The sequence below is a fragment of the Elgaria multicarinata genome, chromosome 1, assembly GCF_023053635.1.
Source record: "Elgaria multicarinata webbii isolate HBS135686 ecotype San Diego chromosome 1, rElgMul1.1.pri, whole genome shotgun sequence".
NCBI lineage: Eukaryota > Metazoa > Chordata > Lepidosauria > Squamata > Anguidae > Elgaria > Elgaria multicarinata.
Window position 1 is genome coordinate 205,827,466 of NC_086171.1, and position 20,953 is coordinate 205,848,418.

At 44.9% G+C, this 20,953-nt stretch overlaps 1 protein-coding gene across 1 annotated transcript in view; it reads left to right on the forward strand.

Moving 5' to 3' along the window:
• CDH4 (cadherin 4) overlaps positions 1–20,953 on the forward strand; it is a 1,028,403-nt gene that overhangs the window by 862,402 nt on the left and 145,048 nt on the right. Inside the window, exon 7 of the mRNA XM_063146852.1 lies at positions 2,924–3,096. Coding sequence (XP_063002922.1) covers positions 2,924–3,096 — 173 coding nt within the window. The remainder of the gene's footprint in view (positions 1–2,923; positions 3,097–20,953) is intronic.

Below are 20,953 nucleotides of genomic sequence, written 5' to 3' on the forward strand. Positions count from 1 at the left end.
GAAATTCTAAAATTAAGATTAAAACGAGTATACAAAATTTAAAACTCTAAAACACAGAACGTACACACATAAAGCATTAAAAACCGTTAAAAAACTAAAACATGTGGGTAATTAAGATGTGCCGCCATATGCCTGGGCAAAGAGGAAAGTCTTAACCTGGCGCTGGAAAGATAGCAGCGTTGGCGCCAGGCGAGCCTCATCAGGGAGATCATTCCATAGTCTGGGGGCCACCACCGAAAAGGCCCTGTCCCTCGTTGCCATATTCCGAGCCTCTCTCGGAGTAGGCACCCGGAGGAGGAACTTAGATGTTGAACGTAGCGACCGGGTATATTCACGTCGGGAGAGGCGTTCCATCAGGTATTGTGGTCCCAAGCCGTGTAAGGCTTTATAGGTCAAAACCAGCACCTTGAATTGGGCTCGGAAACATACAGGCAGCCAGTGCAAGCGGACCAGAGCAGGGTTTCCTCAGCCTTCCCATTGGTTGTCGGGGTGGGGAACCTCTGAATAGATTCCTCCATTATCCTGTTATCCATATGGGGGCCAGAATGGGGAATAGCTCAACCAGCTGCCACAGCCATTCTTGCTCCACCATCATACGATGTATCAGGAAGGATGTTCTTCTCCTCCTTGTTTCCCCTTCTCTCCCTCACTCCCACATTTCTTTCCATCCCTTTTGTTCAGTTCTGTTCTCCCTCCTACAACCGTCTCACTGCTGCTTTAAATACTTAGCTGCTAAACGCATTGCAAGCACCCTCATTTTGACTCCTTTGTTGGCACCACTTCATTTCACTTTGTTTTATTTTTGTGAAAGGGAAACATGTTTTAAAAATGCACCGTGAAAGGAGGTTCTCATTTTGCCCCAGTAGGCAAGAGGAGGTACCCAGAGATGACCCGAGGCCATTTACAGGTGCAAAATATTTGAAAGGTTGGTTTCAATCACAGCAGGCAAACAGGGAATCAGGTCTACGAAATGAAGGCACAATACATAAGACGTCGGGGAGAAATGAAAGCACGCTTAATGAAAATGAATTTTAGGGGAAATGCAAGGAAGATTACATGCATGGGAAATGCAATACAAGAGGACCCGAGTAACACATTTGTGTTAGTTTTAAGCTGGATTTATCAAAGGCTACGTCAAACATGACAAACTTCTCCCTGGGCAGCACTTCTCTGTAGGAAATGACTTGCACCCTATGAGTAGATCAAGAATCTGCGGCCCACTGCACACTTGAGTATTTCGCTGTGTCTGTGTACATGCCTTTTCCTAAATCGAAGTGCTCTCCCAGAGGCCCTGAGATTACCCTTATTGTTCAGTGATAAATGACCTTCTTGAACGGAAGGAAGTAACCGATGAACATCTATTTTTCTTCCTAAATGGGTTGATCTTGATCAGCGTTTGCTTCCTGACATTTCCCACTAACACGAGAACTGCCAACGCTTTGATCGATGAACTGGAAAGGATTCCTGGTTGACTGTAGCAGCCTCTCTAGGCACCCGTAAAAAGCTGCAATTGACAGACTCTTGGACTAGATCTAGGATTTCCTTTTCTATTATTTATTATCGCATTTTTAGCTCACCCTTCCTGCAAAGAGATCGGTGTGGCACACTCCACCAGCATTGCCACAACAACTCACTTTTATCCTCGCAACAACCTTGTGACGGAGGTTAGGCTAAGGCAGCCTTCCCCACTCTGGTGCTTTCCAGATGTTTTGCACTACAACTCCCATCATCCCTGACCATTTACCTGACTGAGATGATGGGGGTTGTAGTCCAAAATATCTGGAGGGCACCAGTTTGGGGACACCTGAGAGAAGAGAGAAGAAGAGCACAAGGTATCTCCAAAGATCATCTCAGCTGAGCAGAGATTTGAACTCAGGTCAAAGTCTTGATGTTCTGTCCACTACTCACCACACTGGCTTAGATCAGGCCTGTGCAGTCTGACCCACCATGCTAAACACAATGTGCTACCCATGAATGGGAGCCCACTGGGGTCTTGATACACCATGCAGCCTCCCAAAATAAAAGGGAAAGGTTGACAAGTCAGTAGGGGACTGATATGTAGGGAGTATGCTTCCTGGTTGTACCTAAAGATGACCAGAGGCCATTTATAGGTGCAATATATTTGAAAGATTGGTTTCAATCACAGCAGGCAAACAGGGAATCAGGTCTACGAAATGAAGGCACAATACATAAGACGTCGGGGAGAAATGAAAGCACGCTTAATGAAAATGAATTTTAGGGGAAATGCAAGGAAGATTACATGCATGGGAAATGCAATACAAGAGGATCCGGGTAACACATTTGCGTTATATTTAGTACTTCTATGGTGGCCGTAGCGGTACTAATAACTCAGAGGCCCTGCAATATCTTAAAATCGAATGTGGCCTGGTTATTTTTACCTGCATCGCCGGCGACAGCACCTGAAAGAAGTGAAGTGGCGGTGGAGGAAGCAGTGGCGGGGGCCTGCCTGGTGCTGCTCTGAATCGGCTTGAGGCAACCCAAAGCTTCGGAGCCAATCAGCTTCGTCTTCGGGGTGCCTCAGGCTGAGCCAGAATCGCCTCAAAACCGAGCAAAGGTGGGCCGAATCAGCCCGCCTCAGCTTAGATTCAGTGCCTCAGCCAGAGGCGGTACTACTAGTCCAGATGGCTATGTACTACCTCCGGGATCTGAGGCAGTAAGCCTATATACACCAATTGCTGGGGAACATGGGTGGGAGAGTGCTGTTGCAATGTTGCACCATGCCCTGCTTACTTGGTCCGTGGTCAACAGCTGATTGGCCACTGTGTGAACAGTGTGCTGGGCTAGATGAATCCTTGGTCTGATCCAGCATCAGGGCTCTTCTTATGATCTTATTCTGTGAGTTCTGCCCTCTCCCATGCACAGAGATCGTCATGATTGATTGTGTTGTCATTTCTGTGTGAAGGAACCTATGTGATGACCGTGACAGCAAACGACGCAGACGACAGCACTACAGCCAACGGGATGGTGAGGTACCGGATTGTGACTCAAACCCCACAGAGCCCGTCGCAGAACATGTTTACCATTAACAGCGAGACCGGAGACATCGTTACGGTGGCTGCTGGACTTGACAGAGAGGTAAGGGTCCAACATCAAAATGACGCAGAATAAAAATGCATCCTGGCTTGCAATCGCCAGGGCTGTGGATCCATCCCGCTTGCCATGCAACGATTCCTGTGCATCCCTTGGTGGACTCTTGAAGGAGCTCCAACACGAGCATGTATACACGCGGGCTGTTTCCTGCTGCTGAGTGAATTAGAGACGTGCGAGAGTTTCGTTTCTGTTGGTGATTCATGCGAACATGTCCCGTTTCGCAATCCCAAAGGTGATTGCATGCCGGTGTGCTTTTTTTTTCCCCGTGAGAAATGTGTGCAAATCCCCAAATTTGCACTCGCGTTCAAAAACATTGCTTCTTTAAAGAAGTGTGTGCCTTGAAATGTGCGTGTGTGTGTACACATACATTTTCATGCTTTAGTCAATGTGTGAGAAGTCTGCACTTTTGAGAAAATATGCACAGCAATGCACACTTTCCCCATTCACGTGAGGCCAAAAACAGGTCGAAAACGAAAATGGGACGGAGCCGAAATGCGCTGATTTTCAGAGGATTTAAGCAAGGTAAAAAACAAACAAACATGGATTCTCCCATTCCTAGTCCTAACTATTTACAGTTTCTTGTGTAAATTTCTTGAAATTAGGGTTGTCCTCCAATTAAATATCTTATCAGTATTGAGCTGGTTTTTGTAGTTGTTGTTGTTTGTTTGCATCTGGGAACCTGAGCTACATTTCTGCTCTGCACGGTGATGGAGAGGGGAGATTTGCAGAAGAGAAGCCGTGGGTAGGAGGACTCTTCCCCTGTACCCTGCTTTCCCCGTGCCAGCCACATTCCCCTTTTGAAATGACAACCGCCTGTCCAGAATTCCAGGTCGGTGGTGGGTGGGTGTTGCAAAGGGAATATGGTGGGTGAGTGGAGGTTAAACACACGGCCCCTCTTGCTCGCTGCTTCTGCACGACATTTTGCCCCCACCTATTCATTTATTTAATATTATTATTTTCATAGAATCATTGGCCAGACCTACACCAAACAGGATATTGCACTATGAAAGCGGTATGAAAGCATTATATAAGAGGCAGGAGCCACACGACTGCTTTATTGTGATACTGAAGTGCACTGACAGCTGTTGGGGCCCACTGACACATACCATATACTGCTTTCATACCACTTTCATAGTGCTATATCCTGCTTGGTGTAGATTTGGCCGTAGAATAGCAGAGTTGGAAGGGGCCAATAAGGCTATCGACGCCCTCCTAAATGCAGGAATCCACCTGAAAGCATATTAAATATTTGTCACACCCCCAAATCAACCCCCCTCATTTCAGGTTCCCCTTCTCACCCTCCCTTAAAAATTACTAATGCCAAAAGTTTGTATATTCGATTTTGGTTTTTGCCCATCCCCATTCCCAGTTAAGTCTCTCTCAACCTCAGCTACCTTGTAGAGCTGTAGAAATAGAAATATACAGAATTTAAAACAACATCGACAACTAAACACAGCTTCAATAGAATACTACTCTATAATGCCTCCTCAGATGCTCTTAATCGCCTGGAATTAGTGGGCTGTCTTAACCTGGCACCAAAAAGATGGCAGCGTTGGGGCCAGGTGGGCTTAAGTGGGCATAGAAGTGAAGCTGTGGCATTCAGATTTACTGATTTCCAAAACATATTGTTTTCTGTTCTAAAAATGAGAGGGTCAGAGAGATAAGGGAGGAGGGCGTAATTCTCGTGGTGCTACCTGTACAGAGTCCTGCTTCCCACTTTGAAAACCGTGGATCTAAAGTGCCAAGATCAGATTTACAGGAAGGTGCCAGTCAAAATTTCCTCTGATTCATGTGGACCCCGCAAGCTGTGTCAAAGCCTCCGAGCTTCGGAGGCGAGGCAGCTGCCCAAACGATTCCTCTTCTGCCCTCCCCTTTCTTCTTCTTCTCCTTCTTCTTCTTCTTCTTCTCCTGTCAGTGTTTCTGTCTCTTTCGCTCAGCCACCTCCGGCTCCTTTTTTTTTGCTTGGAGGCTGCATCAAGGCTTCAAGGAACCCGGGCTGCGTTGACACATTCCTGTAACGCCTCCGAGCAGCAAGCCTTGAACGCTGCCTCGGAGCAGAAGGAAGGTGGCCACTGGTGAATTCAGAGAACTGGAGGGAAATATTGACAGCAAGTCAGCAGCCGGCAGTGGGGGGGACCTGATGGGCTGTCAGAAAGATTTGAAAGAGCAATGGGGAGGACTGCCAGGTGGAGTCGGCACAGAGCGCTTCGGCTTGCCCAAAGCAGGCTTGTCAGCTCGAGTTGACCCTGAGGCAGGAGAAGCAGCTCATGTTGGGCATGGCGGTTGAGGAGGTGAAGAACGATGAAGAGGCGGCATGTGTTAGAGAGAGAACACAGCTTTGGAAAGCTTGGACGACTTTGTCACCAGCCCAGGCCCAGTTATCACAGACAACTCTGTTTTGCAACTCGTGCTTCGTAGGAGGCTTACTGTCACCACCTGCCACTTGGAACAGCAACCAAGGAAAGGGAACGGCTGTGGCATGGTGGTAGAGCACCTGTTTTGCATGCAGAAGGTCCCAGGTTCAAGCCCCGGCATCTCCTACCTGAATTCCTGGTGAGCTGCTGCCAGTCAGTGTCAACAATACTGGGCTAGGTGGATCAATGGCCTGAGTCAGTATACAGTGGTGGCTAAAATTGTGGACACTTTTTGAAATTGTCATGTTTTGCAACTTTGCAACTTTGCATGCTTATAGAAAATGTTCTGTTTCACGAAATTCAAATGTTTATATATCAATTGAAGGAGAATTTAATGCTGAATTCTATACAAAAAAAACCAGAATGCAAATATCTGCAGTTCAAAAAAAGTTATGCTTACTTTAGTCTAAAAACAAACACAGGTGTGATTGAGTGAAGAAGCGGATTGGAATTGCAAACCCTACTGGCCAATCACAGTCTTTGTTCTGGGGACCAATCACATGGCAGTAGCTGCGATACATCATGTTTCAAGTTGGGGAAAGTCAGTTTTGCTGTTCCTTCTGTAACTGAAGCGCAATTGGAGATCAGGGGAGGCTTGGATTTGCTTGAGGCTTGGCATGCATGTGTATACATGCATCAGGTGTCATGATGCCTAATTTGACATTTCTAACGTGAAAATTGACAGAGTTCTAGCATGGGACTTGAATTGGGGTGAGTTAAAAGGTTAAACCCCCACCAAAAATCAGGGGATGATGGGATTTGCTTGAAACTTGCCATGAATGTGGATCTAGATGGCATCTGTGAGGGTGCATGCTTCAAAGTTTTTTTTCTATCAAAATGTCGGAGTAAATCCCATGTCTGAAAATGGGGTGTCCGATTTTCAAAAATTCCCCGAAAATCAGGGGATGCTTGGATTTGCTTGACGCTTGGCATGCATGTGTATACATGGATAAGCTATCATGGTGCTGAGTTTGAGGTTTCTAATGTTAACAGAAAAAAAAGTTGTAGGCTTTTTTGGATTTCAATGCAAGTCTATGCGGGGGGGAAAGCGAAGCTCCGATCCGGATCTGGATCTTCACAGCAAACTGGAGCGGACTATAGGCGGGGCGGAGTGGAGCAGAGCGGACCCGATCCGGAAGTTGTGGATCTGGAAGAGAAGCGGATCGGGGGTTCCATGCACACCCCTAATATTTGAATTTCGTGAAAAAGAACATTTTCTATAAACATGCAAAGTTGCAAAACATGAAAATTTCAAAAAGTGTCCACAATTTGGCCACCAGTGTATGGTAGCTTCCTATCTCTATCTATCTATCTATCTATCTATCTATCTATCTATCTATCTATCTAAAATTATTTCTAGACCACCTTTAAGGGTGGAACCTATGAAAGGCTCAGGCTGTTGACTTCTTCATTTGGGAAGTCTTGGCAATGTTATTTGCCTTTCCTTTTTCTCCCTGGAAGATTAGCCTGGTCATTGGCAGTGAGAGATTGATTGTGGGGGAGACGTTGTGATTATCAGGTTAAAAACAATGCTGTGCTCACAGATGTCTGCTAGGGCAACTGGAATTCCTCCTCTCTCTCCTTTCTTTTAAAGGATGACACAGATGGATCCAACCCTTTGTTACGTGCTCCCCACTTTCCCAAGTGTTGAGACGTTCCAGCTAAGTTTAGTTTCCTTTAGACGAGAGAGTAATGAAGACTTGGCATATTTACAAGTATACACAGAGAGAGAGAGAGCGCATAAGTAAGGGCAAAGAGGCATTCCTACGATGGTTGATCCCCAGAGAGCAATTTGGTCAGCTCTGAAGGATACACACCCTGTACCAGCCAGCTCTACCTCAAAACTTACTTTCTTCTTTTCTTTCTTCCTCTCCCCCTCTCTCCCTCCAATTCTATCTCTTTCTCTGGCTCTCGCCACTTCCTATTTCTCTTTCACACACATCCCCCCTTCCCTCAGCTGAAGGGGTTCCACCACCTTCTTCAGGCCCTGAAGGGTATCTCATTCATACTCACAGGGAGGTTCCCCCAGCTATCAGGACACTGTCGCTCAACCATTATCTCCCACTGATGAAACATCATCTGAACATCCTGGGGGCCATCTAAACATCGTCTTTGCCCTGCGGTGGCTGTGAATTGGCACTGTGTGGGTTATATGACACAGCAGCTGATTCGCTGCCACTGCAGAGCAAAGAGAATAGCTGCCGGAAAGCCCGCACTGCCTCTTGCATCAAGATTACCCAACACTACTCCACAGCAGCAAAAACACAGGGTTTTCATAAAAGCAGGGGCAACCCATCATGACAAACCCTTCAACTATTAACCAACTATCTGAGAACAGCACAGCACAGTAGGGTAAGACTGTACCAGCACTCATCTTTATAGAATACCATCTAACACACACTTTGCAAAGCTAGATGAAGCTTCAGTCAACCCATGGGCAAAGAGCCATTATGACTTCTCTTTAAATATTATGTATGTTCTTACCCTGGGGGTGGGGGAAATTAACCACCGAAACTACGTCTGACATTGGAGATAGCAGAAGAAAAAAAGATTAAATAAAAATAAAAAAGCAGCGTATACACTACTGATGGCTTTAAAGCTATCTTACCTGGTTCCTATTAATCGGGATGTAAATACGGTTACAAAGCTCTGTGACCATTCACTCACTATGGCTGTGCTTAATTGAATGGATCCCCAAGGAAGATAACGATAATTGGACTGCAGTTCATAAAAATTATTAAAGGGAGCTGGTTTCGCGACAGACCGATTTCAGCTCCATGCTCGCATGAGGGTGAAAAATGCCACAGATGGGACAAAAAGCCATCAATTCTCACCATCATGAGCTAATGGGTAGAAATTATAGCTTAACACGCACACGCACACACACACGTTTAAACATCCAAGGATTCAAAAGTGCCTTGAAATAGAAAGGCTAACATAAAAAAAAAAAATCAAGTTCAAATCAAATTGTGCTGAAATATGTAAGGAGCAAAGGAGAAGTGAGAGGTTTGTTAAGGAATGCTTGAAGATGAAGGCGAAGGATATTAGGGAATGACTAGAGCATGCAATATATGGATTAACTAGGAAAATCCATAGCCAAGAGAGCGGGCGGGGGGAGAAATATGAAAATTAAAGAGCAGAGCTGGTGCTATTAGGAATCAGGGGATTATGGGATTTTTGAGAACTCTTGCAGAAAGCATATGAAAATATACTAACCCTTTACAGTTGTTCAAAGTGTTATGCTATATTATATTATGTTACACTTTATTTCTGTGCCGCATTTCGGTCAAAAGCCCCCCAAAGCAGCTCACAAAACAAATATACAGATGCAATGACCATCATCAGAGGAGCGTTTTATAGCAGGCTCGTTATTTGCCCCTCACAGATGTTCACGAGACCTTTTGACGATGCCATCTGCCTCCTGCACGTCTCTTGCTCCTTCTACTCATTTTTCCATTACACACACACACACACACACACAAAGAACCCAAAAATCCATTTTTGTTGTTGTTGTTGTTGTAACGGACCTTGCCGCCTTTTCCTGCCGTGTGCAGGAGAAGGAGCGCTATAAAAACGCCCACTGAGCTTGTTACCTCTTCCTTCCCCATGTGAAGAAAGAGGTAGCTGCTTGTCCCTATTGTGGGACAGAAGCAAGAGGCAAAACGACGGTAGGCAAACACGATTTCCGCCCGCCTGATGTTCCTCAATATTCAAACAATATATTAATGCACATTTACAGCAATGGGTACAGCAAATGCCGCTACCCCTCTATCAAGGTGGATGTAAGAGGACAGCCATCACAGTGGCAAGCTGACTGGCATGCATTTTTAAACCAGGGATGGGGCCACATGGGCTTCCCGGAAGCTTCTCGAGGGATGCATGCCCACAGTGGGTGGTTGGGGCCAGTTTCCAACACAGTCTCTCCATGAACTCCCATACATACAGACACATCTGATGGGGATGGAAATTGGGCCCTCTCCCCAATTTGGCAATGGAAATGGTACTCCAGACCCGGTCTGCGGAACGGCGGAGAGGGCTTGGTTTTCATCCCTGTCGTGACACAATGAATGAGGGGATTACAACCTCTCCATTCAGTGTGCCACTATAAAGAGGAAAACCAGGCCCTTTCCACTCCTCAGCTGACTGGCGTGGCTCAGCTGAAGGGTGGCGAGGGTGTGCCGGGTGGGGTTTTAAAGCTCCCTGTTTAGCCCTGGGAAGAGGAGGGGAGGCAGCATGGCCTGGTGAGGGTGCTGGGGCCAGATTTGGCTGGCAGGGCTAAGGTTGCCCATCTGTGGTTTAAAGAGCTGTAGGCATGCAGAGGTGGCTCTATATCTGGGGGCAAATGGGGTGCCGGTTCTCTGCCTCTCCCCCAACCACTTGTGGCAGAGAGCAAACTCTCCAGAGGGTTTCCGATTAAATTATATTTTCTGATTAAATATAAGGAAAAATCCACTGAGGGTAAGATCTGTACAACAGTGGAACAGCCTACCTAATGAAGTTGTGGGTTCTCCATCTCTGGAGGATTTTCAGAAGTTGGACAGCCACCTCTCATGGATGGTTTAATTGGTTTTCCTGCACATTGTAGAGGGTTGGATTAGAAGATCATAGAATCATAGAATAGCAGAGTTGGAAGGGGCCTATAAGGCCATCAACTCCAACACCCTGCTAAGTGCAGGAATCCACCTTAAACCATACCTGACAGATGGTTGTCCAGCTGCCTCTTGAATGCCTCTAGTGTGGGAGAGCCCACAACCTCCCTAGGTCATTGGTTCCATTCTCGTACTGCTCTAACACTCAGGAAGTTTTTTCTGATGTCCAGCTGGAATCTGGCTTCCTGTAACTTGAGCCCGTTATTCCGTGTCCTGCACTGTGGGAGGATCGAGAAGAGATCCTGTCCCTCCTCTGTGTGACAACCTTTCAAGTATTTGAAGAGTGCTATCATGAATCTGGCTTCCTGTAACTTGAGCTCATTATGCTCGTGATCCCTTCCAACTCCACAATTCTATGATTCTGTGAAATCCCCACATCTGGTACAAATCCCCCACACAAGCAGGCTCCAATGCACGGCATGCAGCCGCCAATTGGCGCGCATGATGTTCTGCCCTCATCCAACAATTACAGTAGAATATTGAGTATCCACCCTGCCGTTTGCCCCACCAGCCCCAATAAGCACCGTCCGTCATTGTATGCATGTAGAGATCTCTCCATGGGCGTGGGAGCACTGAACTGCAGCAAAGCTAATCTCGCTACGTCTCACATGGAGTTGTCCTGTGCATGAAGGCCTGAAGATCATGCGGAGTGTTTGGGTGCCACTCCTTTATCACACCTGAAAGTTTGAGAGTGTTCAATGTCATTGAGGACCACCGTCCAAGGTCCAAAGTTTGTATCAATCACTAAGACCTTGGTAGCATCATTCAGTGTTTTTAGATATGGCTAGGCTGATCTCCGTTGCAGTCAGATATCTTTCTCAACAGCCTTGTAAAGCTTCATCCAGTCTACAGCAAAGGCAATCTAACCCTCTGGAGAGTTTGCACTAAATATTTTATAGAAGAGGACTTTGAGCACATAAAAAAGAGTTGGGGAGTGAGAGAGAGGGGAAGGAGGGGAAGGAACTGGCTTATTCCACCTACTGCTGGCAAGCCAATAAGTGTTGAGACATCTCAAATGTCACTGGTGCTTATTTGGGATAATAAGTATTGCAGCTCTGTGTTGCTCATAGTGGAAATGGTACTAACTTTCCCCCAATCTTCTTTAAAGGAATGGTCTATACTAGCACGTTCATCTCATCTTAAAAACCTAAGAGTCGGAGGCTCATGAATCTCTCTGTTTGCAATTTTTTTCTGTTATAATTCTTCCCCAAAATTACTGGCGCTGGGTTGCACATATTGCTTTAAAAATACATGAACCCCGACTCTGTGATTACCACGACATGGTTCTCAGAAATTGCTGCGTTCCTTTACTTGGTTTCTCCACCAAGTGAAAGATAAAAGGGAAAGGCTGCCAGCTGCTGAGCTAGTGGCTTATTTATTTATGAATGAAATGAGAGGGGCAGCAGTGGTGGTGGTGGTGTGTGTGTGTGAACATGAGTACATCAAGTTTCCACCCCCCAAAAAAAAATTTCATTGGTGGAAGGAACCAATAGCCATACATCAAAGTTCCTACAAATTCACATTTTAGATTTAATTGCAGGGGTTCGAAGGGGGTACAGAGTACTGACTCATATATTTTATTTTTGAATGAAATTCCAGTTAGACAGGTTGAGTGCAATTTTCCTCGTTTTCATGTGTTATTTATTCATTTAGATGTATGTGTTCTGTACTTCAATGGAAAACATTTCCAGAGCAAATAAAACAAATAAAACAAAAATCTAAAAAACAAAACCACGAAAACTAATACCTCCCCCCTAAAAAAATGACAAAATAGTGATCAAACCATGATAAATAAGAGAAGGATTAAAACACGCACACACACACACCTGAAATAGTTTCTCTCACAGTTTAAAAGTCTGGAGCCAAAAGGACATAAGAAAATAAGAAGAGCCCACCAGGATTGGACCAAGGCGTATGTGGGACACACCTTATTTCCCACACTGGCCAATCATATTCTTCTCATAGTGCATAATTAAACTATGGAATTCGCTACCACAAGATGTAATCATGGCCACCAATTTGGATGGCTTTACAACAGGGTTGAATAAATTCCTGGAGGAGAAGTCTATCAAGAGCTACTAGTCCTGATGGCTATGTGCCACCTCCGGTATCAGAGGCAGTAAGCCTATATGTATCAGCTGCTGGGGAACATGGGTGGGTGAGTGCTGTTGCACCATGTCCTGTTTGTGGGTCCCTGGTTGACAGCTGGTGGACCACTGTGTGGACAGAGTGCTGGACTAGATGGATCCCTGGTCTGATCCAGCATGGCTCTTCTTATGTCCTTACGCCTAAGCAAAGCCCACAAGCAGGGTGCTACAACCAAAAAGGCCCTCTCCCCAGTCACCAAATGTCTCACTCCAGATGTGAATGGGAATCTGGAGAAAAGACTTCTGAGGATGACAAATGTATATGAAAGATCATGTTGGAGCAGGCCATGGTAATGTGGCTCTTGCACCACTGCAGTGCAACTCGCAATGTATATTGTGTATTGTCGGCATGAGATTTCATAGAATAGAATCATAGAATAGCAGAGTTGGAAGAGGCCTACAAGGCCATCGAGTCCAACCCCCCTGCTCAATGCAAGATCTCACATTAGCCACCCATTTACTTTCCCACCATGCCTCAGAATTATGCTAGTTTGGGGAATACAGTGTCCCTTAATATATCACCTAAAAGAGGAAATGCATCACCAAGCATGAGGGCAAAAGAGGGCATAGATCTGCATAAAATCTATGGGCTAACTGATATACAAACATGCGCAGCTAGAAATCATGACTACAACTCAATAAGCATACAATGTGTCCTCACCATAGCAAGAAGGATTGTTCCCAGGTGACCTGCCCACCTGCTCAGTCTGCTATCAGGTGCTGCTTACTGTACATGAACAATTTCAAGGACCTTGCTCTCTCCCCCTATGGCCCTTTATCTTTAAACTAAACTAGGACTGGACAACCCTTCAGATATAGGACACATGGCTATCCTAGTCAGTGCATTATGGGAAGTTAATAGGGTGGCCAGATTCAGCCTCCTGGCTCTGTTTTGGGTGCCAGGCCAGAAAAATAATAATAGGAGGGCCCAGAACAGGCATCAGCTATGGGCCCTGCTAGGGTGCTGGGACCCTAGCATCTGCCCAAGGATGCCAGGTGCTGATGTTGACCATGCTCCCTTAAATAACATTCCCCTTTCTCAGAAGATCTCACTGCATCAGTAGCCTTCGATCTCAGTCAAACTCTGCTAGAGGTTTCCACTGCCACAAGCATGTTCCTTCCCTGCCCAAGGCAATCTTATGCCTTCTTTGTACTGGGGAGCAAAGTGGTGTAATGCCCCAAGTGCTGACTTAGAATCTGTACCGCAGGTTGTGTTTTCTTCTGTTTCCTCCTCTTCCACTTTTTGCCCATCAAAAATTTACCCCTCCTTCAAACTGACACGTAGCACCATCTGTTGCAGAATATGATCTGAATGACCTTGATGTGCGAGCAGTTCCACGCCAGTGACTTCCTGCGGACACGGGTTGTCTGTTGTCAAATGAGAACAAATGGCTATCCAGGAAATGATCCCCATGTCGCAAGGCTGCCTGGCATATTTGTTTGGATGGTATTATTTTCACCCTTGGCGGAGGGGAAAAACAGAGAAATCGCCATGTCAAAGATTGCATGTCACTAAGATTGCATGTCACCTGTCACTAAGATGGGGCTGTGGGACTTGCCTAATAAAGGGAGGACAATTAGAATGTACGCCTATGCGGCAGGGTCTTGCTATTTACTGTTTTACTCTGTACAGCACCATGTACATTGATGGTGCTATATAAATAAATAAATAAATAATAATAATAATAATAATAATAATAATGATCGTTAGCATTCAACAGCAGGAAGAGAGTTCATGAGCCACTTCAGATGTTCCAAATCTGAAAACTTGAGCTTCGTCAACCTACACATCCTATCTAGGTCTTGCCCGTGGGGAGAATGAGCTGAACACTCCCTTTCCCCGCACTGGTGGTTTGACAAGGGTTATGATAGAGATGCAACCGCAGGCCACAGTCATGGGCCAAACCTCCTTTCAATTTCTGGGAGGTTTAAGTGATAGCTTGATGGTTCTGGTTTTCAGCCACTTTCCAAGAGGCAACTCATGAAACTGTAGTTGCCTATCTGAGGATTGCTCCGTGCCCATTGCATTGTGCCTCCCGAAAAAACTCATAATTCTGATAGAACTATGGCAGTTTGAATCAAACTTCTGAAATCGTAAGATAATTTGAAGCAAACATTGACAATCTCAAACTCTATTTTTCCTCTGTCTCATTCTATGTTTCTTCAATCTCTTTTCCTAAAATAAGACTCTCCCTCTCTCCTTCTCCCTTTTTCTCTTTCTTACACACACACATACACACTTCATCAACAATATTATCATAAGGGATATTTAAAATAATACCATATTCCCCTTGGTCCAGTCTTATGATACTCCAGCAATTTGTATCAGTGAAAACTACACGGGTGACATGGCCGTGGGGTTTTAACAACCCTCCTCCTGCGTTCACAAATGCATGAGGGGAGGCCACAGGATTGCAGCGTCAACACAACTGTGAGCCATGTCCATGACCAGCTATGCATTCAGTGGAAATGTGCACAGAGATGTAGGGTTTCCCAATGTAAACAGGGTTTGCAATGGTGTAAAGAAGCCCTACCTCCATACCTGTGGCATGGGACAAAATCTTTCATTGGAAGAGTCGCACTTGTAGCAGAGAGTGAGAAGAGAGAGGGAAATGAGGTTGATAACCTAACTGAGCCAGAGGCAATATTTGATCTCATGATTGTATGTGCTCTATTTAACTGCTTTGATTGACGCCGATACTGTATTGTGATGTTAGAAGGGGTCCAGAGATTCATTATGTAACTGAAAAGATTTTCATCAAAAAGGTTAAAAAATGCAGCCATAAAAGGGATGAATTAGATCATGGTTCGGAGGAAGGGGCTTACTTCATCTCATCCTATTTTTCCTGATCTAAATCCCCATCCCACACCCCACACAAGCACAAAATTTACTGGGACCTTCTCATGGTTTCAAAACATTGAACTGGGATTCTCTTGGTCACTTCATCAGGGTTGAAGTGACTCTGGGTTGAAGTGACCCATCTTGGTTACATCAGGGTTTGCACATGTGTAAAGAAACCCTAGCCATATCTCTGGCATGGGACAAAATCTTTCTTTGGTAGAGACTTGAATTTGTAGCCCCCAAGGAGTTCTTTCTAGTTAAAGTAGCTTCCTTAAAGCCAGGATCTCTTCAAGACATGGAATAATGGGCTCAAGTTACAGGAAGCCAGATTCTGGCTGAACATCAGGAAAAACTTCCTAATTGTTAGAGCAGTACAACAATGGATCCAATTACCTAGAGAGGTTGTGGGCTCTCCCACACTAGAGGCATTCAAGATGTAGCTGGACAGTCATCTGTCAGGTATGTTTTAATGTGGATTCCTGCATTGAGCAAGGGGTTGGACTCGATGGCCTTATAAGCCCCTTCCAACTCTACTATTCTGTGATCCTTCCTCTGGCACTGTTAGGTAGCTGACATCCACACACACTTGTTGTCTATCTGCTCTGCCCTCTTTCTGGAGATGTGTGAAGTTCAGCATTTGTCGCATGTAATGAACTGCAAACCTCCTATGCGTGGCATTTATCGCTCTGCATTATTCCTGATAGCTTTTTAACTCCGCAGGCTGGTGCCATAAAAATATAAATACAAAAGGTTTCATATGTTAATATCCCTGGATATCACTGCTAAACCATCTAATTGTTGGAATGATTCTCCAAGGAAATTGCCCCCATTTCCGCAGCAGCGTTTCCTGTCAAAGGAAACAGCTGATTAGCGCAAAGCCGAATTTAGTCAGCCGTAGATTTAACTGTTGGTTTGAAGATGATGCTTCTCCAAAGATGTGTGGAAATAATCTTGCCTCATTCCATTTTGGTTCTGTCATTATATGCAGGCATGACCTTTAATAGCATGTTATTGCAGCAAGTAATGTCACTTATTAGCAAAAGGGGGTTTGTTTATTAACCCGGGTTAATACTGTTGCAAATGCATATTGCACTTCTGGTGAATTAATTGTGATGCATGGACATGAGGAGTTAGGAAGCTGAGTTATACTGAGGCCATGGCTAGACCAGGCGATATCCCGGGGATTGCCCCGGAATCATCCCTGTGCGTTCACATGACGCACAGGAGATCCTGGGGGCAGGGAGGGATGATCCCTCCCTTGCCTCGGGGGATCGCCCTACACTTCTGTTGCAATTTTTCTCAGCTCCTCACAAGGAGTAAACACGAGGAGCCAGGAACTGGGCACAGGGTGCAGAACTCCTCAGGAGCTCTGTGCCCATTGGGGTGGGGTGGGGGAGCGTGGTTGTTTTTTTTAAAAAATGTACATTTTCGTAGGAGCGCAATGGCGGCCGCAATGTCCTCTTCGTCCCTGGATGACATGCGCTGCATATAGACTCGGGGTGGTGGGGTGGAACTTGTGATCATAAAATCACAAGACCATCCCCCTCAACCCCCCTTGTCTAGACATGGCCTGAATCAGACCATTGATCCATCTCTGACTAGCAGGGCCTCTCTGGGGTTCCAAGCGGAGTTATTATTTTTCTTAGCCCTACCTGGAGATGCCAGGCATTGAACGTGGGACTTTCTGCAGAGGAAGCATGTGCTCTACCACTGAGCCACAGCTTCTCCCTGTTTTAGTGGGTGGGAGTGGAGAGAATAGAAGCAGCTAAAAAGCAATGGTACGGTCTTATGGAATACAGCATCTTGTTCTCTGCTACCCCAATGGGAAAGACTAGATGTAATGGGCTTAAGTTACAGGAGGGTAGATTTTGGTTGAACGTGGAAAGGAACTTCTTGATGGTACAATAATGGAGCCAATTACCTGGTAGGCTATCCAATGGGCTAGTAGGCTATCCCTCACTGGAGGTCTTTGAGCAGAGGCCAGGCAGTGATCTGTTGGGGATACTCTAGCTCTGGATTTTCTTCAGTGAGCAGGTGCTTGGACTAGCTGGCCTATAAGTCTCCTCCAACTCTATGATTCTATGATCAATCACACTTCGGATGGATGAGGCCAGAAAATTTAAGTGCAATGGGGAGAGGTTCATACGGGAATAATGGCTCCCATGGATATATGCTCCAACTATCGTTATTTAGGGATAGTCTCTATTTTCTATTCAATAAGGGGGCCATGTGCCCTACTTTGCAGAGGATAATCCTCTGATGGCATTCTATATTTGAAGAGAAGTTTAGTCCAGGTCCAATTAAAAGATATATAACTGTAAGAAGGGAGAGCCCAGGGACCTTGAAGTTGACCATCCACCTGGACAGCACCTGGACAGAGCAGGCACATAGGTCACCTGGTTACAGTCTTATTTATTTATTTATGATTGCATTTCTATGCCAACAAATAACCAAAGCTCTCTGGGCGGTTCATAGAAATATGCAGGTAAATGCCTGTGCAGTATACAACCTGACTTTTCAGACCCATCAGGTGCTGGAATATATTGAGAGAGGAAAGGAAGTGGGTGGCCAGGCAATACTCAGTTATGTCTGCCAGAAAAGCAGGATGGTTGTAGGTCTGCCTGAAGAGAGGTTGGATAGCACTGACTGAAATGCAGCACATTTTGGCTCCATAAACTGTGGGTTAACATTACACAGACAAGCCTCAGGCTTTTGAACTCCACTCCAATAGTGCTTCTTCTCTTGTGTGGCCACAAGAAGGCGAATAGAAGCTTTCACTTCTGATTTAAGCCAACTGCAGTTACTTGTTACGTCTAAACCCAGACAAACTTTAGATTAACAAGCTAACATCAAACCATAGTCTATCATCCTGGGGGCCCCTTAACTGTTATTATATTTATTTCAATAGCCTAGGCACTCTGGGTGGTCCACAACAATTCATAAAAATACAAAAAATGAAACATTGTAAACATTACAAAACAACATTATAATAAAACGTGGTCTAAAACACCGATTTAAGATACAAAATTTAAAACAATTAAATAGCTAGTAACAATTCCAATTCAATTCAATAACAGACTTGTTCATAACAGCTGACATAAGTACCCCATTGTATGACATCAGGAAAAACTTCCTGACTGTTAGAGCAGTACGGCAATGGAACCAATGACCTAGGGAGTCATTTGTAACTAACGTTATAAAGCCTTGAGGAAGAACGCAATCGTGTTCGAAACGCGTAGGCACCTGGCACTTTAATAAACCTTTTACTAATAATATTATTGTAGAAGATTCCTTGGTTCTGCCCTTGCCTTTGGCTTATTTTTTACTCTCCTTTTCATATGGTCACCCTAAACAAGATCCCTAACGTATTGTTCGATTATAATATGTTTGCTCCAATTATACAGACTGCTTGATTTCTGTGGGTGTAGTTGAGTAACTTCACATCCAGGCCTGGATGTTGCAGTGTGTGTGTGTGTGTGTGTGTGTGTGTGTGTGTATATGTGTGTGTGTGTGTATATATATATATATATATATATATATATATATATATATATATATATATATATTCCCTGCACCTTGTCTACAGCTGGTTGCTTTTTACATTATTCAATAAATAAAATCCTAGCTGAATAAGAGAGAAAATGTTAAATATTCGACTGGAAGGCTCACCGGGTTTTAGCATAATCTTGGCAGTTTAAATCTATTTTTTTCCCCCACCCTCATGTTGAGCTTGTAACACAGCGGAAAATAGCGTACCTTTCCAATTCCAAGTTAAAGAAAAGCACCTGCTTGACTCAAAAAACGATTTAAAGTTTTCTTTTGGTAAATCGCTTTCCCCCCACCCCCTCTCCCCGCCAATCGCCCCATTCGCCTCTCTAAAGAGATTATGGTATAAAGCTGCACCAGGTCAAGTGAAATAATTAAACACAAGCTGGCTCCACTAATTAACTTATCCACAGACCATTGTTAGGTATTAGCATTTTAAAGGCAGAATTAGTCTGTTAACCGTTTGCAGTCAAGAGACAGGCTGGAAAATGCTTCCCATTTGAAAGGGCAGCTTTGCAATGTTAACATTTCCCCCCCTTTAGCTGAAGGCAGCTTTGCAATGTCAAAACTTTTCCTTTTTAGCAGTCAAACTACACATCCTGATGAACATTGGTTTGGTTTGGTTTGGTTTAAAAAACGTGCTTAAAACAGTAGAGGCTGGTGGCTCCAATTTTGGTGGGGCTGTGAATCCATTCAGGGGTTCAGTCAGAACTCTAAAAGAGTGATCCAGGGTGCTGAACCAATTCTGGGTATAGGGTTCAGCACTTGTCAACTAACCACAAAAAATGGTCTGCTTTGCTCTTGTGACCTTAACTGCAGCATGAAGTGAAGAAATCAGTAAACTTTTTCAAAAGATGGGAAATAAGCTGCTAATGTCTGTGTATCAAACCACTGTTAAAGAAACAGCTACACAGACCCACTGAAAAGTTGGCAACCTTTTTCTGAATCAGAGAAACATTCACTCATGAATTATGTGTTTAAAAGGGGGAAGGGGCAATCCTCATTTTATTTCTAGTCCATGTGATTTACCAGAATCAATGGAAAGAGATATTTTAAATAATGTTGTAAACTACTTTGATATTTTTTATTTTGAAAGACAGAATATGAATATTTTAATCAATTGTAAAATACAGTGATTTCCAACCCACATTCAAGTGTACACATTAGTTCTGTCTGTTCTAGTCAGGGATTCAACTGTGAACTGCTATATCTGATGAAGGATGACCATATGAAAAGGGAGCAGGGCTCCTTTTTGTATACATTTCAAGCTGCAGGAGCCCTGCCCTCTTTTTTAAAAATCTGGTCACTCTAGCATAGCTCCTGCAGCTTTAACTGTTGTGATGGAGGGAATTTCACCAGGTCCTGCATGCATGTAAATGACACCTGCTGAAATTCCCTTTTCTACACAAACGTTAAAGATACAGGAGCCCCGTCCTCCTTCTCGTGAGGTCACCCTAATCGGATGGTAGTAGGGATCTGCAATTAAAGGCTCCTGAACCTAAAAAAAGCAACCCCAAAACTCACCCATTTGGAAAGCTGCCCACAACAACTGGCTAATAACTAACGCACAAAGGCCTGTGGGAAATCACTATGCCTTTGCTTGGCACTGAAAAGATGATGGTGCCAGGACTAGGGTTGTACAGATTTGGTAAAATCTCCCAAACGGTGCCACCACAAAATGCCCCGAGAGTGTTCCTGTTGTAGGTCTGCATGAAGTAACCAACAAGGATCAAGGCTATACAAAAGAATTCCCAGTTTGTACTCCCCACCCCTTCTGGACCAAAGGGTCATGCTGAGGTTTCCTTCCCCCCTTCACACACACACACACACACACACACACACACACACACACGGCATGGCTAGATGGAGCAATATCCTCGGGATCGCCCCAGGATCGTCCCTGTGTGTTCACATGATGCACAGGGCATCCCGGGAGCAGGGAGGGATGATCCCTCCCTTTCTCCGGGATATCGCACTACCCTTCCATCCTGGTTTTTCCCATGGTCTCAGAATGACCCCCGAGACCACGGGACGTGTGGCCCGCCATCGCAGTTTTGTCCCGGCTCCTCCCAAGTAAATGTGAGGCGGCGGGCACAGGGCATGGAGCTCCTCAGGAGCTCTGTGTCCATCGGGGGTCAGGTGGGTGTTTTTTAAAAAAACTTTTTTAAAACTTACCTTTTCGTTTGAGCGCTCATGTGCTCATTTACCTTTTTTAAAAAAAATAGCGTGCACAACATCCTCTTC